This window comes from Beta vulgaris, chromosome 8 (genome assembly GCF_026745355.1).
Source record: "Beta vulgaris subsp. vulgaris cultivar EL10 chromosome 8, EL10.2, whole genome shotgun sequence".
NCBI lineage: Eukaryota > Viridiplantae > Streptophyta > Magnoliopsida > Caryophyllales > Amaranthaceae > Beta > Beta vulgaris.
In genome coordinates, this window is record NC_079209.1 from 12406555 (window position 1) to 12421119 (window position 14565).

Consider the following 14565-nt stretch of genomic DNA (forward strand, 5'->3'; position numbering starts at 1 on the left):
GCTTCTGGACCTCTTTCAGGTTTCGTGGTGACTGAATATTGATTAGTGCTTGCACTTGGCTGGGATTGGCTTCTATTCCTCGCTGGGTGACTATGTAGCCCAAAAACTTGCCTGCTGGGACACCGAAGGAACACTTGCTAGGATTAAGCTTCATCCCATACTTCTTTAAGACTTCAAAGGTTTCCTGCAGGTGGTCCACATGATCCTCTGCTTTCTTTGTTTTGACCAGCATGTCATCTATATAGACTTCCATCGTGTCCCCCAGCTGCTTCTCGAACATCTTGTTGACTAGCCGCTGGTAGGTGGCACCCGCATTTTTTAGCCCAAAGGGCATTACCTTATAGCAATAGATGCCTCTTTCAGTCATGAAGGCGGTCTTTTCTTGATCTGCAGGATCCATTAGTATCTGATTGTACCCTGAGTATGCTCAGGAACGTTAGCCTTTCATGGCCAGCTGTAGCTCCACCAATGCATCAATATGTGGCAGCGGGAATGGATCTTTGGGGCACGCCTTATTGAGATCTGTAAAATCGATGCACACCGCCATTTGCCATTTTTCTTTCCAACAACCACCACGTTAGCTAGCCAGTGGGATATTTGACTTCTCGGATTTTGCCAGCTTTGAGTAGCTTGTCCACCTCCTCGTTGACTATCATATTTCTTTCTGGAGCAAACTTCCTTCTTTTCTGCTTCACGGGCTTTGAGTTAGGATCGACGTTTAGCTTATGGGTGATGATGTCAGGCTCAATGCCTACCATATCTTCATGGCTCCACGCAAAACAGCTTACATTTTTCTTTAAGAATTCAATAATCCGCTGCTTCTCCTCAGCTGGCAGGGATGCCCCAATCTGCACGGTCTGCTCTGGCTTTGCTGGGTCCAACGCCACTTCATCTACATCTTGATCTGTTGGCTTGGCTGGCGCTGGACCTTGCTGTAATTGCTAGATAGATTCCTTTTTTGCTTTTAGAGATATGCTATAGCATTCCCTAGCCAGCTTGCGATCGCCCCTGATTTCTTGCACTCCCCACTTGGTAGGGAACTTAATAGTCTGGTGATAGGTTGAAGGTACAGCTCGCATTTTGTGGATCCATGGTGTCCCCATTATGATGTTGTATGCTGAGGGACAATCTACCACATTGAACCTGGTTTGGAGGTTGACTCCTTTTGCATAGGTGGGCAATACGATTTCCCGAGCGTTGTAGCTGGCTCGCCATTGAACCCGAACAGAACGGTTGCTTTCCTGAGGATATCAGCTTCCTGCAGCCCCATGCTTTCTAGAGCATTTTGAAAATGATATTAGCTGAGCTGCCATTGTCTATCAAGACTCGCTTCATGAGGCAATTGCTGACGGTGAGAGATACGACGAGGCCGTCATGATTATCAGCTTCCTCATCTCCATCTTCTTCGTCGAAGCTGATGGTCATGCTTCTGAGCTTTTTCTCTTCAGCACTCCTCAGCGGGCTAGGTGCGTTTTGGAACCTTCTCGAGCAAATCTCTTGGCTGCAGAGTATGTTAGTCCACATATTTCTGAACCTCCAGAGATAGAATTGATTACCTTATCGTGTAGGGGCTCAGGTGGCGGATGAGGCTGTTGCTGGCTGGGGCCAGCTTTATCTTCTCGCTGCCCCTTCTTCCCCATCAAGTGCTCGAGATAGCCCTTCTTGAGCAGCCATGCCACTCCTTTTTGAGAGCATTGCATTCTTCTGTTCGATGGCCATGGTCGCCATGTAGCTACACCACTTGGTGGTGTCCTTCTCGCTGTCTGGTCTGTCGCTTTTGCGAGGCCACCTAACGTGGTTCCCAGCTTTTCTAGTGCGTTTACTACGCCTCCTGCATCCACGTTAAAACAGTAGGAAGCAATGGAAGGGTAATCGTTGTTAGTGATTTACCTGTGGCCTTGCTGGCTACGTTATTACTTTCGCGCTTCTGATATGGCTGATGGCGCCAATCATCTTCTTCTGGTTCTGGGATTTCCGAATAGCTAGGCTCGCTACGTACCTGGACGCCTCGTCCTCCTCGACACGTATCTCAGCCATAGCTCTGGCCCTGACCTCTTCGAATGTGCCACATGGGTACCTGGTCAATTCATAATACAATCTAGATTTATAGGTTAGTCCTCTCCTGAATGCTTCGATAGCTGGGGAACATCCAGGTTCTTGACAGAGATCATTTCCTTGTTGAATCGATCCAGGTACTGCCTCACAGCTTCATTGCTTTCTGGGTGATGCGGTACAAGTCGCCGGTTGCTTCTCTAGGATCTGCTGCTTGCAAACTGCATATAAAACTTGTTAATTAAAGCAGCAAAATTTTGGATGCTACCTGGCTTAAGACTTATCAGCCATTGTAAAGCGGCCAGATAGGGTGGCCCGAAGGACTTGCACATGGTGGCTTCTCAGCAGATGCTCAGGAATGGACAGAGTCCACATCTTCTGTTTATATTGAGCACATGGTCATAGGGATCCGCAGCTCCATCATACAGCTTGTGAGGCTGGGTCACGTTGATCTTTTTGGGAATCCTGGCTCTTGCGATTTCTTCCACGAAGGGGGATTGCGTAGCCATCAGGAGATTCTTCAGCCACAGGGTAGTGGTGCTCCAGGTAAGCTTCGTCAGCATGCGAAGTATTTTCCTGTTCTGAGATTCTAGGAGCGCCATTTTTAGCTGCGGGATCAGCTTCATCTGCTTCATCGTCGGACCTAGCTGCTCCATCTTCACCTTCACTGGCCTCGGAATCTTCGAGATCAAGCATCTTAGGAATTACGTTCCGGACACGCTGTTTGGGCGTTTTGCTACTTTTGACAGAATCCAATTCCTTTCTGAGGCTGTCAATGGTCTGCTGGGCTTCAGATTGAGTGCGGTGAAGGTCTTCTTGAGCCTTCAGCAAAGCCGCTTTCATTGCTTCAGCAGAATCGTCAGCCATTTCAAAGTTGGGTTGAAGTGTTTCTTTTTTTTTGGGATTTTGATGAGAGTTTAGCTGTAGAGCCCCACGGTGGGCGCCAAACTGTTTATGCCAAATTCTGATCAGGCAGAACTTAGCTGAGGATCTACAACTAATGCAGCTAGAAACGATTAAAGAAGCTAGCTACGAAATTAAAAGAGGATGCAAAGAAGAGACAAAGACACCAAGAAATGGTGACGCGGAAAACCCCAGGAAGAGGGTAAAAACCGGGGTGGAATTGAGTCCACCAATCCACTATATGAGAAGATTACAACTTACAGCTAGCAGCTAGCAGCTTATAGCTTACGCTAAGTACACTTGAGAATATTGTAATTGTAAAAGAGAGAAAGAATGTAAGTAAGAGCAATGTAAAGACTTATCTTTTACAGAATGTTTTCCCCCTTATTTATACTAATACATTTGTATACCGTTGTTCTTCTATTTGAACGTTGCTCAACAAACTCTCTTAAGAAGGTGCCACTACTCCTAGAATCGAGGGAGATCTTCTCTTCTGCTGGCTAACCACTTCTCCCTATTTCTTTGGCTTAACGCCATTTATTTTGACTTGGTCTTGATCAGTATCCAATGTTCTTTCAACCGGATTTATTCAGCTCCCTTCGTCTCTGCTTGCTGTAGCTGCTATCTGATAATCTCTAGCTGGGACAGATGCGTAACCTGCAGGTTCAGCTTAGGAAAATTTTTAGGACATAACAGATGTCTTGGCCTAGTTGTTAAGAATGAGGTTATGTGAATGATAGGTCACAGGTTCGAATCCCCCTCCTTTTCTTTATACTGCCTTCGTGGCTCATATAGATAAAAAATCCACCCTTTAATTTTCCCTTCCTGAATAATTCATCGTGCCTCTTATATAATAGTTCCTCGTAAGAATAAGTTAGGTTGAAATAAACTCTACAAGGTTCCAGTCCAATAGGATACCTATTTGTACCGATCTAACAAAACAACTACTTTGAGAAAGAGGAAAAGACAATTATTAGGACTTTCAAATTCGCGGTTTCCTTAGTTATGCATTTGCTTTTTGGCTTTTGTTCTACAATATTTGTCTTTTCTTTTGTGTCTTTTTTCAACTAACGTCTTATTCCTTTGTTCTAAGTTACGTGGAGAATCCATAGCTACTAACTCCAGCTAATGGACAACCTGTCTTCAAAGTGATGAAACTCCAAGCTAGGTGGGTATAACTTTATTTCTCGTATTGATATTAGCTGAGGATGCTAATTGGACAACTTGATTAGAAGTGGAGTTATGGAGTTCACTCATGGTACACCCAGGGGTATTTTTGCAATAAATTAGAACTTCAGGTGCTCATTTGACACCAAATTTGCTCATATGGTCATTTTGCTCATTTACTCATTTGCTCATTTTGCTCATTTTGTAATAAAAGTGTTTGCTCATTTTCTTAAATGAGTAAAAATGTTTGCTCAATTGCTCATTTGTTCATTTTACTTATTTGCTCATTCGCTCATTTTGCTCATTTGGAGAAAATAGTCTTGGGTGTACCATGAGCATGGTACACCCAGGTGTACTATAAATATTCTCGGAGTTATGCTCGACTTAATTGAAAAATGTTCAACTCACTTCAAAATGGTCAAGCTCAAAGTTGTCGAGCTCGACTCAAGCACAATATAACAAACTTGTAGCTCAATCGATCGATACTGAGGACTTGTAGGTCGGGTTGAGTTCAAACATTAGGACTTGATAATTTTTTTAAAAAAAATTGGTAAGAAGAATTCTTCTGGACTGCCTTTGCACAGGGCCCCATCCAGAGATTCATTACAAGTCAAATACCCCCAATTGTAATCTTCTTGCTTAGACACTTGATAATGTTTATGAGAAAGCTTAATTGTATTGATGCTTGTAAGTGAGTATATATATACATGTCTAGGAAGATCACAAAGTCACTAAAATGCCTAAGCAAGAAGATTACAATCAGAGTACACATGGTAATATATGCACTAGAATAAGTGATTGTGATTGATTAAAATAAATCACTACCTATCTCTAAGATTTAAATAAGGAGATGATAGTGATATCTCCTAAAAACATTATATCCTTATAATAGGACCCGTAGCTCAACATGACTCAAGTTTACAAAACGTAACTCCATTGACTTTAGTATCTTGTATTAAGCAATACTATGGGAGTGCAAAAATTTTATATAAGACCGTCTTACTCTTAACATAGTTTATGGTAAGACAATAGGGTGACAATTAGTTCTAAAAAGGCCACCTAAAGTAGAAGTAATCATTCTAAGTTAAGAGGTGACCCTTTGCCTATAAGTGATCCTTGAACTTAAAAAGTAATATTTTTATAGCAAAAAATAAGGTGGACTTTTACGAATTTTATGATAAGTTATTATTGTCAAAAAGACTTATATGGGGGTTGTTAGGCTTGTGATCAATGAGAGAACCAGATATCCCACTCCAAGGCACGGAAACTACGCTTTCCTATTAGTTTAATTTCCCCCCTCTAGGATCACCGGGTTAACACGAAATAACTAATGAGATACAATGGAGAGAAACAATCCACTTAGATGATCTTCTAAGTGAATCAACAAGAACTTGTGTTTTTGTGTTTGTGAAGAACACTCAAGAGAAGATTGCAAGGTTTCTCTTAAGCTAAGCAAGAAGACTTTTGAGAGAGTATAGAAAATTCTGATTTTCTTCTAACCCCTCACTCATAGGAATCCAAAGGTTATATAAGCATAATCAACCTTTCATTGACTAGAGAGGTTAATCACATAACCCCCATCTTAATCACTCATCAAAGGCCTTTAATCTACTGATTTAAGGACCTTAAAAGTCATTAAAATGATCAACAAAGCATCACAACGGATATAAAACCGTCGAGGCATTTTTTCGCATTCCAAGGCAGAAGACGCGTCGCGACTCGCGAAGAAGCTCGCGAGTCGCGAGGCGCTGGTCGCGACCCGCGACGCCTGTCGCGACTCGCGGCCAGTCTTCTGTCTCCCTTGGTATAACAATGCGCGTTGTTACCACTTGATGCACTCTAACCTTTTGCATACTAGACCTCCTCCTCTTCTAGTACATACCCATATGAGTTTCAAACCCATTACCCTATAAATGTTCCAACAATCCTCCTCCCATTTATAGGGTAATGTTGAAAAGTTTTCCAACTTGCTATAAATCGCAAACACTCATGTTCATGCATCATGGAAATATCTAACGATTGAATTTTCATTTAGTAAAAGTAATCTTTACAATAATTTAGATCATAATGATAGACAAAGCTTTGAATCATATAACCATTACAAATTATTGAAGTTACTAATACACACAAACATAAACTAGGTTCTTAAAACCACCGACACCTATGAAGCCTTGGTGTCCATATCCATTCATAAGCATTCCAAGTCAAGCCTTAGACTTAATGAAGCGGCCAAACTTCTAGCTTACATAGGTAAATCTTTCCGAACATGCTCCTACAATTGAGCACTTATCAAAGATTTATTAAGAATAAAATTCAACCTCTTTATCATTGTAGCAACAAGCACTAACCTCGGGATGTTTTAAACACGTGCTCCCAACCTCTTAGAGAAGTACTATCCTCCTTGAATTTGAGATCTAACGTTGTATTAGACATCAAATTAGGGATGGCAAATGGGCGGGGCGGATGCGGATACCCCTAAATCCACACCCACCTCTACCTAAATTTTCCATACCCACCACCTACCCGCCAACCATGGCGGGTACAAGTTTCCATATCCACCTCCGCCCACGTGGGTATAAGGCTATACCCACATCCGCTCCACCACCCAAGTGGATATCCATTACCCACTTATACCCGCCCATCACCTAGGTGGATTTTCCACCGGCCCACCTGATTTATTTTCTATATATAACCTATTATATAAATTGATTATTAGAAACACCCATTTCAAACAAAAAAAAGTACACATTTTTAGTATTCATATTTCTTAATTATTTTTTAAATTTTTTAGATTTATGAACATAATTCTTTATTTTATAAAGGGTAAATTAGTAAATATTATACGGGGCGGATGGATATGGGGCGGGGCGGGAGGATATGGGCGGGGCGGGTGGATTTGGGGCGGATGTGACCTCATATCCACCACCTACCCACCACCCATGGCGGATTTGACTTTTCGTATTCATACCCACCCACTACCCACCAAAGTCATATCCATACCCGCCCCAAATGGGGCCGATGCGGTGCGAAACCCGCCAAATTATACCCACCTGCCATCCCTACATCAAATAGAGTTTTCCTTCACCATAGGTTGATCAATAGGCTTAAGACCCATCCCTTTGTTCATTTTGTTCACTAGTTCCCTTGACAATGGTTTTGTAAATGTATCCGCCAAGTTCAAACTAGACCGAACAAAATTAATAGTTATACAACTATTCCTTATCATTTCCCGCACATAGCTATGTCTAACTCCAATGTGCCTTGACTTGCCATTGTAGACTTCACTATATGCTTTAGCTCTGGTTGATGCACTATCACAATGGATAGCAAGAGGTGACATTAGTTTCACCCATAAGTCCACCTCACTCAACACATTCTTTAGCCATTCCGCTTCTTGGCAACAAGAAGCCAAAGCAATGAATTCCGATGCCATAGTGGAATCCGTTATACATGTTTGCTTCTTGGGTGCCCATGAAATGGCACCTCCTCCAAGAAGAAACACCCAACCACTAGTGGATGAATAATCTTCCTTATTCGAAATCCAAATAGCATCCGAGTAACCTTCTAAGATAGAAGGTTTTCTTTTGTATGTTATGACATAATCCAAGGTCTTATTCAAGTACCTTAACACTCTTCTCAATGCTTGCCAATGCAACATACTAGGATTACTAGTATACCTACTGAGCTTGCCAATAGCAAAGGCTATATCCGGCCGAGTGCTAGTCATAGCATACATCAAGCTTCCAATTAAGCTTGCATACTCCAATTGTGAAATTGGAGTACCACTACTCGGAACCAAGTGAATACTAGGATCCATAAGAGTAGCAAAATGAGTCGAATTTGACTCATTATACCTTGACCACTTTCTCAATATAATGAGATTGTGATAAAGAAAACGACCCTTTCCCTCTTATTATTCTAATACCTAGAATAACATCCGCTTCACCCAAATCTTTCATGGAGAAGCTAGAGGAAAGAAAGACTTTGGTCTTTTCCACTTGTTCCAAATCAGTCCCAAAAATAAGCATATCATCAACATATAAGCAAATTATAACTCCTTTACCGTTATTATCAAATTTGCTATATACACACTTATCAGACTGATTTCTTTTGAACCCACTAGACAAAATAACTTTATTTCTCGTATTGATATTAGCTGAGGATGCTAATTGGACAACTTGATTAGAAGTGGAGTTATGGAGTTCACTCATGGTACACCCAGGGGTATTTTTGCAATAAATTAGAACTTCAGGTGCTCATTTGACACCAAATTTGCTCATATGGTCATTTTGCTCATTTACTCATTTGCTCATTTTGCTCATTTTGTAATAAAAGTGTTTGCTCATTTTTCTTAAATGAGTAAAAATGTTTGCTCAATTGCTCATTTGTTCATTTTACTTATTTGCTCATTCGCTCATTTTGCTCATTTGGAGAAAATAGTCTTGGGTGTACCATGAGCATGGTACACCCAGGTGTACTATAAATATTCTCGGAGTTATGCTCGACTTAATTGAAAAATGTTCAACTCACTTCAAAATGGTCAAGCTCAAAGTTGTCGAGCTCGACTCAAGCACAATATAACAAACTTGTAGCTCAATCGATCGATACTGAGGACTTGTAGGTCGGGTTGAGTTCAAACATTAGGACTTGATAATTTTTTTAAAAAAAATTGGTAAGAAGAATTCTTCTGGACTGCCTTTGCACAGGGCCCCATCCAGAGATTCATTACAAGTCAAATACCCCCAATTGTAATCTTCTTGCTTAGACACTTGATAATGTTTATGAGAAAGCTTAATTGTATTGATGCTTGTAAGTGAGTATATATATACATGTCTAGGAAGATCACAAAGTCACTAAAATGCCTAAGCAAGAAGATTACAATCAGAGTACACATGGTAATATATGCACTAGAATAAGTGATTGTGATTGATTAAAATAAATCACTACCTATCTCTAAGATTTAAATAAGGAGATGATAGTGATATCTCCTAAAAACATTATATCCTTATAATAGGACCGTAGCTCAACATGACTCAAGTTTACAAAACGTAACTCCATTGACTTTAGTATCTTGTATTAAGCAATACTATGGAGTGCAAAAATTTTATATAAGACCGTCTTACTCTTAACATAGTTTATGGTAAGACAATAGGGTGACAATTAGTTCTAAAAAGGCCACCTAAAGTAGAAGTAATCATTCTAAGTTAAGAGGTGACCCTTTGCCTATAAGTGATCCTTGAACTTAAAAAGTAATATTTTTATAGCAAAAAATAAGGTGGACTTTTACGAATTTTATGATAAGTTATTATTGTCAAAAAGACTTATATGGGGGTTGTTAGGCTTGTGATCAATGAGAGAACCAGATATCCCACTCCAAGGCACGGAAACTACGCTTTCCTATTAGTTTAATTTCCCCCCTCTAGGATCACCGGGTTAACACGAAATAACTAATGAGATACAATGGAGAGAAACAATCCACTTAGATGATCTTCTAAGTGAATCAACAAGAACTTGTGTTTTTGTGTTGTGAAGAACACTCAAGAGAAGATTGCAAGGTTTCTCTTAAGCAAAGCAAGAAGACTTTTGAGAGTATAGAAAATCTGATTTTTCTTCTAACCCCTCACTCATAGGAATCCAAAGGTTATATAAGCATAATCAACCTTTCATTGACTAGAGAGGTTAATCACATAACCCCCATCTTAATCACTCATCAAAGGCCTTTAATCTACTGATTTAAGGACCTTAAAAGTCATTAAAATGATCAACAAAGCATCACAACGGATATAAAACCGTCGAGGCATTTTTTCGCATTCCAAGGCAGAAGACGCGTCGCGACTCGCGAAGAAGCTCGCGAGGCGCTGGTCGCGACCCGCGACGGGCCACTGGTCGCGACTCGCGACGGTTGTCGCGACTCGCGGCCAGTCTTCTGTCTCCCTTGGTATAACAATGCGTGTTGTTACCACTTGATGCACTCTAACCTTTTGCATACTAGACCTCCTCCTCTTCTAGTACATACCCATATGAGTTTCAAACCCATTACCCTATAAATGTTCCAACAGGGGTAACGATCATTTTTTTGTGATAACATCAGCTATATTTTCTTTCTTACCAAACAAATATGATGTTAGAAACTGACAGAACACAATGGTAAAAGAACAAGATTTAAAGACTGTGCCATGGTAGGAGACCACTGACCTGAAAGCAATTACGGCCCGACAACGGTGGTAATCGATCTGACAGAAACGCTCCCCAAGGTTAACACAGCAGCCTAGACTGCCACCACTAGCAGAATAGACTTTGGAGAAAAGCACGAAACCCAGGAAAAAAGAGAGAAGAGAGTGTTTTTTGTGCATCTCTTAAACTTATCAGAAGCACTGATTTATAGGAGAGAATCAGGCCAAAAAAGGAAGGCAGTAAATGGGAGGATATTAAGGGATTGCTGTCAATCCTGTAACGGTCAAAACGTTAGAAATCTCCAACGGTCACACACGCGCTCAGCCTGGGTCCAAAAAGTTAGTTAAGTTAAGTTTATTCCCCCAAAGCCCATGGCCCATGGCCTTGGCCCGGGAGACGCGCATGTGTGTGTGATAGCAAGCCCAAGCCCGAACCAAACATGACATCCAATCCAACCACAAAAACATGTCAAGTACCATCTTAATAATAGGAAAGAGGGAGGGAATATAAAAACAAGGAGGCATTTCCTCTCACAAACGATGTGGGCAATAGAATAAAGGAAGATAAGGCTTTTCAAGCCTTTAACTCCAACATATTAGACAACTTTGGTATCTTTAGGTTCTCGTTTCTCATTTATATAGAGCATAAGTTCCTCTTGATTTTGTCAAACATCGGATAATTTTGTTTCTCCATCATTCTAATAGTTCTATCTTGCTTAAATTTTTTTTTATAGCTTTTCTTTGTATGTAATGTCCCTATAACTCTTCATAAATTTTTTTTTGAGGGGAAAAGAGAAGCGCGTAGATTAATCAAGGGACAAAACATCCATGAGTACATATGGTGACACAACATTGGGACAATGATTCACCCAACACTGTTCATAGCCAAAAGGCACTACCTTCGCGAGGTGGTGGGCAACAAAGTTCTCATCCCTCCGAACATGAGAGAAACTAATATCATGGAAAAAAGAACAAAGAGATAAAATGTCCCCAAGAATAGAATCCAGGTCTGAGAAGAAGATTGACGCGCGAGCAAGACGGGATACGATTACTTGGGCATCCGACTCAATAATGACACTTCGAAGCCCTTGTTTCTTCGCCCAAAGGATTGCCATATGAATTGCCTTAGCTTCCGCAATATCCGAAGGCCACCAAGCTCTAGTTCGCCTTACCACCGAGAAGAGCACCCTACCCTCCGTGTCGCGTGCAACAGCTCCTAGTCCCACAACTCCTTCATCAGCTAAGGAGGCGTCCGTATTAATCTTCACAAGGCCGGCAGGGGGAGCCACCCATTTATTTGGGCTGGGCGAACTACGGCTGATGGAGCCAGCGTAGATACGCTGAGAGTAAGACATTTAATTATGCTTTTCACTTTTACCATCCTCGGGTCTCTTAGTTTTTTTACAAACAAAGTTGTATAGTTATATCACTTCTTAATACTTCTAGTCACTGGATGTATTGTTGATAATAAGTTTAGCAGTTGGTATTATAAAAGATCGTCTAATTTAATTTGAAATTAGGTGACTGAGAAGAGAATGTACTACCTTTATGAATATAATAATTAATTTAATATATTTAGTGACTAATTTGATCTATTTAGTGACCAGTTTAACCCATTCATTTCTCATAATTTTTAATCCATTAAGTGAAAAGCATAATACATTTATTGACTAGTTTAATTAGTTCATTCACTAAGACTGTCGGGTTATTTTTTAAAACGATCTATTGTAGTTCGAAGGGAAACAAAGGAAGTAGAAGAGAAGGGACGTCGAGGGTGATGCGAGATGTCTAGGGATAGTGATGAAAAAATAGAATGAACTTGTTAGAAGAATGTAAGGCTCAAGTTTGTCTTATTTTGTGTTAAAATTAAACAACCTATTCTAATAATTTGTGTATGTTTAGTTCCACATGCGCATATAAATAGTTTCAAATATCAAATGAATAAATCCTTGCATTTTTTAGTTTGCTCACTTGAATCTTAACACAATTCACAATTAAAATAAATCTTTTAAATTCTTTTCAATATATTGGAAAAAATGTGGTCATGTGGTGTCTTATTTGATTCGCCTGAAAAAGTATTTTATTAATATTCAATCGTTATAATTTTTACAAATATGTAATGAAAGTCATTTAAGGTCAAAAGTGTATATTGGCAAACATGGACAACCAATATAGACAATCTAAAAAATACAGAGGGGGTACGTTCTAGTACCAATATAAATTGCTAAAATAGTATATTTTAGCATAAATTTTTTTAGTAACAACAAATCAATCTCTAGAATGTGAGTAGTGCTGTCAGTTTTGTTGAAAATCGATGGTTAAACTGCAAACTGATAAACAACTAAACTAAATAAACTGAACTGAATTGATCCAAAACTGAAAAATTAAAACCCGATAAGTTAATTAGATTAAAACAAACTACAATTAACTCAAATGAAACTCAACTGAAAACAAACTAAACTGAAATTAACTGCATGAAAAACCGATTTAAACTAAACTGAAATGAAAATGAACATAATTTAACTGAAAACTGTTAAAAAATTATTTTTAACTGAACTGATCAAACTGAATAAAACCATTTATAACTGAACGGAATCAAACTGTTTTTAACTGAGCTGCATAAAACTGAATAAAATTGTTTTGAACTGAATTGAAGCAGCTCTTCTGAAAAAGTTGGTCTTGTGAAAAAATCTTAGAAATTGGAGATGCATGCAGAACCCTCAACTCCTCACTTCAAAGTACTGATACTAGATATATGAACAACAATGTTAGAATTTAAAGTTTAGCAGCAATCTAGCATACATCGTTAAGAAAAACAATCCAGGTTGATGGCAAAATCTAAGATCACTCTACATATATATACTTCTAAATGATTGGAAGTGATAATGAATAGATAGATGAGCAAACATATAAACATGAAGTCAGTCTATGTTGTGTACTAGGAGTATAATTTGTTACATATACTTCCATCAAGCTTTCTCAGAACAGTGAATTTATTAATAATGCACATTTATTGCTTTCACTTCCTACAGCTTTGAAACATGTAAACCTGCAAAGCAATTGTATCAGCAATTGTATCAGCAATTGTATCTACAGTCAATATACAAAGCTAAGCTAACACATGTAGATAATTCATGAACCTAGAAAATTACTTAAAGCTCTATCATAAACTTTCAGTTATAAATAGGAATTTGCCCTGCAGAAACAAACTCATTAAAATCTTACCTTTTTCATTACTTGAGAATCTCTCTTTGTTGACCAGATGGTATGTTGTTTTATCCAAAAGAACTTTCAACATGACCATTATAATCAACATATAAATGAACAATGACTAAACATTCTATAATGAATAATTTGAAATTGAAATTTTGAATATCAACCAAATGTATTGTCGAACCTTTGATAACAATTTTACAGTAAATGTAACAACTTTCAAATGCACTTTTGTAGACAAATATAAACACATCTCTTGAATCTTGATGGTATCGAATATCGATGGTTCTGACAAGCTCAATCGATATCAAAAGTCCAACCGACTTCAAATTTTATGTAACGGGTAAGCCTTTGACCCAAAACATGAAGAGATAAAAAGATGCATATGACATAACTGATATCAAATTCCACCTGAGTTGATGCAGTTTTTTTAGGAACTGAAATTAACTCAATCTGAACTGAAAATAACTTTTTAACTTATAGTAATAGGTAAAAAATCAATTGTTTAAACACAAAACTGTACGGGTCAAACCAAAAGACAACTGTAAACTAAACTGAAAATTGAATTAACTGTATGGATTGAAACTAAAACTAAAAAAGTTTAAACTGAATCAATTAAACTCGGAAAAACAAACTGAATTAATTAAATTGAAGTCAACTGAAATATTTGGTTTCAACTGAACTATTTGATTTCAACTAAAACTAAAGTGATTGACTTAATTGACGCCACTAAACATCTAAACGTGAGTATCCATAACTTGACCCGAAAAAACTTGTACCCCATTACTCCAATTTTTTCATCTTTTTTTCGGATTGAAGGGTATCTGGGGTACTAATAAATCGAAATCAACAAGGCTCAAGTGCCCCCTACAGGCTACACCATTCAAACTTGTTACAAAAGGACACAACACTCCCATATTGTTAGCAGTTGACGAATTTAAAGTCATGCTCCCATCTGGTACAATTATTAAAGTGTATTATCAAGGAACATCAATGACCCATAGGCCATAGACCTTAAGCTAGTGAGTGTTATAGAAGAGTGCGGTTGAGGCCTGAG

The 14565-nt window shown here is 38.9% G+C and overlaps 1 protein-coding gene across 1 annotated transcript; it reads right to left on the reverse strand.

Moving 5' to 3' along the window:
- Positions 1-11101: 11101 nt before the first annotated feature.
- Positions 11102-11650, reverse strand: LOC104882857 (uncharacterized). The gene has a single exon (XM_010667274.1). The coding sequence runs from the start codon at positions 11648-11650 to the stop codon at positions 11102-11104; it is 549 nt and encodes a 182-aa protein (XP_010665576.1).
- Positions 11651-14565: the final 2915 nt, after the last annotated feature.